General features: G+C 55.6%; 1 protein-coding gene across 1 annotated transcript in view; it reads left to right on the top strand.

Annotated features, from left to right (window-relative positions):
• Nucleotides 1-320: 320 nt before the first annotated feature.
• The window catches only part of ITIH4 (inter-alpha-trypsin inhibitor heavy chain family, member 4), a gene marked incomplete at its 3' end in the record, with an annotated part of 38,775 nt that continues 36,782 nt past the window's right edge, over nt 321-2,313 (top strand). The window contains exons 1-5 of the mRNA XM_014542934.1: nt 321-336; nt 805-882; nt 1,103-1,129; nt 1,217-1,336; nt 2,078-2,252. Of these exons, the coding sequence (XP_014398420.1) occupies nt 336; nt 805-882; nt 1,103-1,129; nt 1,217-1,336; nt 2,078-2,252 (401 nt within the window). The remainder of the gene's footprint in view (nt 337-804; nt 883-1,102; nt 1,130-1,216; nt 1,337-2,077; nt 2,253-2,313) is intronic.

Genomic DNA, 2,313 nt, shown 5'->3' with positions numbered 1-2,313 from the left:
GGGTGGGAGGAATTCAAGAAGGGTTCCTTTTCCGGCTTTGAATTTCTCCTGGCTGAAGGGGGAGAGGCTCTCAGAGTGGTGGGTGTGGGGAAGGGAGCCATCTGCCCTCTGTACATCTGTCTCCCGGGGTGGGTCCCAGAGCCCTGGTGGTGGGGACCCATGACTCTGCTTGAGCCAAGACTGCAGGTGTTAACCTTTCTAAAGCTGGAGTTTCTCCGTACGTTCGAGTTCATGACGTGGCCGAAATGAGTGTTGGACCACCTGGATTTCCTATTCCTTCCAATTATCTTTTTCCATTCTCTAAATCGGATCCGGATCCGAGGCTACCGAGCGGGATGGGTGAGCCACTTTCTGACTTCGGAGGCCTCCTTTCCCCAAGGGGATGGTCAGCCAGCCTGTAGAGTTGGATGAGAGCAAGCACCCTGCACAGGGCTGGGCACCGACCAGGCAGAGTTGATGTGGGGCTTGACATGAAGCAGTGTGTCATTTAGTTTCACTGAACCAGACTCATTACACTCTGCAGGCTGGCTTAGGATGGAACCTTCTAGAAAGGGAAGGCTCCCACCATTCCCCAAGCCATGAGTGGCCCCATGAGCTGTTTCTGATCTCCAGTCTGGATTCAGACCCAGCCCAACACAAGGCTGGACCCTGTCTCCTCAGTTTTTCCTAAAAGTGTGCTCTCCTAGGTTGGGTGAAAGTGGGGCAGGGGTCGCAGGGCTGGAGCTTGGAGTGTGCAGGTGGCAGTGGTGTCTGGAGGGCATGCTGATTGCTCTGAATCCTGACTGCCTTCTCCCTTTCCGTTTCTGGCCAATCCTGTACTAGAATCTTTCTCCTTCTCCAGTCCCACTGTAGTGTTTGATTACCTGGATGAGACACTGGAAGGTACGTCCCCAGACCAGATTCCCTGAAGTAGATAAGCACCCTATAGCAGGAAGACCCTGGGATGGTTGAGCCCTGGGGATCTCTAGGAACCTGTTACATGTTTCTCAATGTTGAAGTGGAGTAGGAACCCTGGCCACATTTATACACGATTGTATCCTTCAATTCCCCCTGCCCCCAACTGTGAGGAAGGGGATGCCTAAACAAAGATTTTTTCTTTCAGAAACAAGCCCAACAGCCCCACCACCAGGTAAGGTGCCTGCCCCCCTCAGCCCCCCTTCCCGTCGCTGCCCTCCAGATGTTCTACCTGCCCCAAGAACCGCATCTGCTGCCCCAGCCCCCATCCAGGCTCCGACCTTCATCCTGCCTCTGCCTGGGCAGAGCGTGGACCAGCTCTGTGTGGACATCAAGAGCACCCCGGGGCCATTATTACTCCTGCTCTCAGACCCTGACCAAGGTGAGGCCCTGACCAGTCACCTTCCAGAGAAACCTTCTGCAGTCAGTGCCCAAAGCAGCCTAGAGGCAGAAGCCCAGAAGAGGAGGCCAGGGCTGTTTGAGGGGCATATGAGGCTGCACAGGGTCACACAGGAGTGACTGGGCCTTGGCAGACAAGTGGGGGTTTACTAGGGAGAGGCAGAGGTTGGGAGAAGCCCAGAGTCCTGAAAGATAGTAGTGGGACCGAAGAGAGTCTGGAGGAGACGAATGGCAAGAGGAGGGAGGTGTGCTGACCAGACCTGCTCCCCACCCCCCAGAAGGGTCGTACTGGTTGAGCTGAGGTGTCAAGTCAGACGTGGGGACATACAGCACTCAGGGATGCTCACACACGGCCTCCCACCTCCACACACCAGGCCTAGAGTCTGTTTGCTCCCTGAGGGCGGGGACCGCTGATTTGCCATCTCACTCTTGGCCATGGCACCTAGCTCAGGGCCCCGCACACTAATGCGCTTTATCAATGTTCATGGACTTCAGACACGATCACCCTTCTCTGAGGGCTCACCTGAAAGTGTCCATCACTGAGGATTTGTGGTGCTTCCAACGTCAAATGCAACCAAGGGAGGAGAGAAAAGATTGTGGAAAGCAGACTCCAGTGTGAGGGAATGCTGGGAAAGGGCAGTGAGGAGGGGGTTGGTGAAGGGCAGTTCTCAGGGACGTAATCACAGAGGGCCATGCCTCTGACCTCTGCTCCCGGCTCTCTCAGGTCTCGAGGTGACTGGCGAGTATAAGATGGAGAAGGCCCAGTTCTCATGGATCGAGGTGACTTTCAAGAATCCCCAGCTGCAGGTCCACGTGTCCCCTGAGCACGTGGTAGTGACTAGGGACCGAAGAAGCTCTCAGTACAAATGGAAGGAGACGCTGTTTGTGGTGATGCCTGGGTAAGCCTCAGGCTGGGTACCAGCAATGACCTCTCAGGCTACGTTAGCCAGTGCCAGTGCT

Source organism: Myotis brandtii, unplaced genomic scaffold (assembly GCF_000412655.1).
Source record: "Myotis brandtii unplaced genomic scaffold, ASM41265v1 scaffold316, whole genome shotgun sequence".
Taxonomy (NCBI): domain Eukaryota; kingdom Metazoa; phylum Chordata; class Mammalia; order Chiroptera; family Vespertilionidae; genus Myotis; species Myotis brandtii.
The sequence above is the reverse complement of the archived record's forward strand: the minus strand, read 5'-3'. Positions and strand labels throughout refer to the sequence as shown.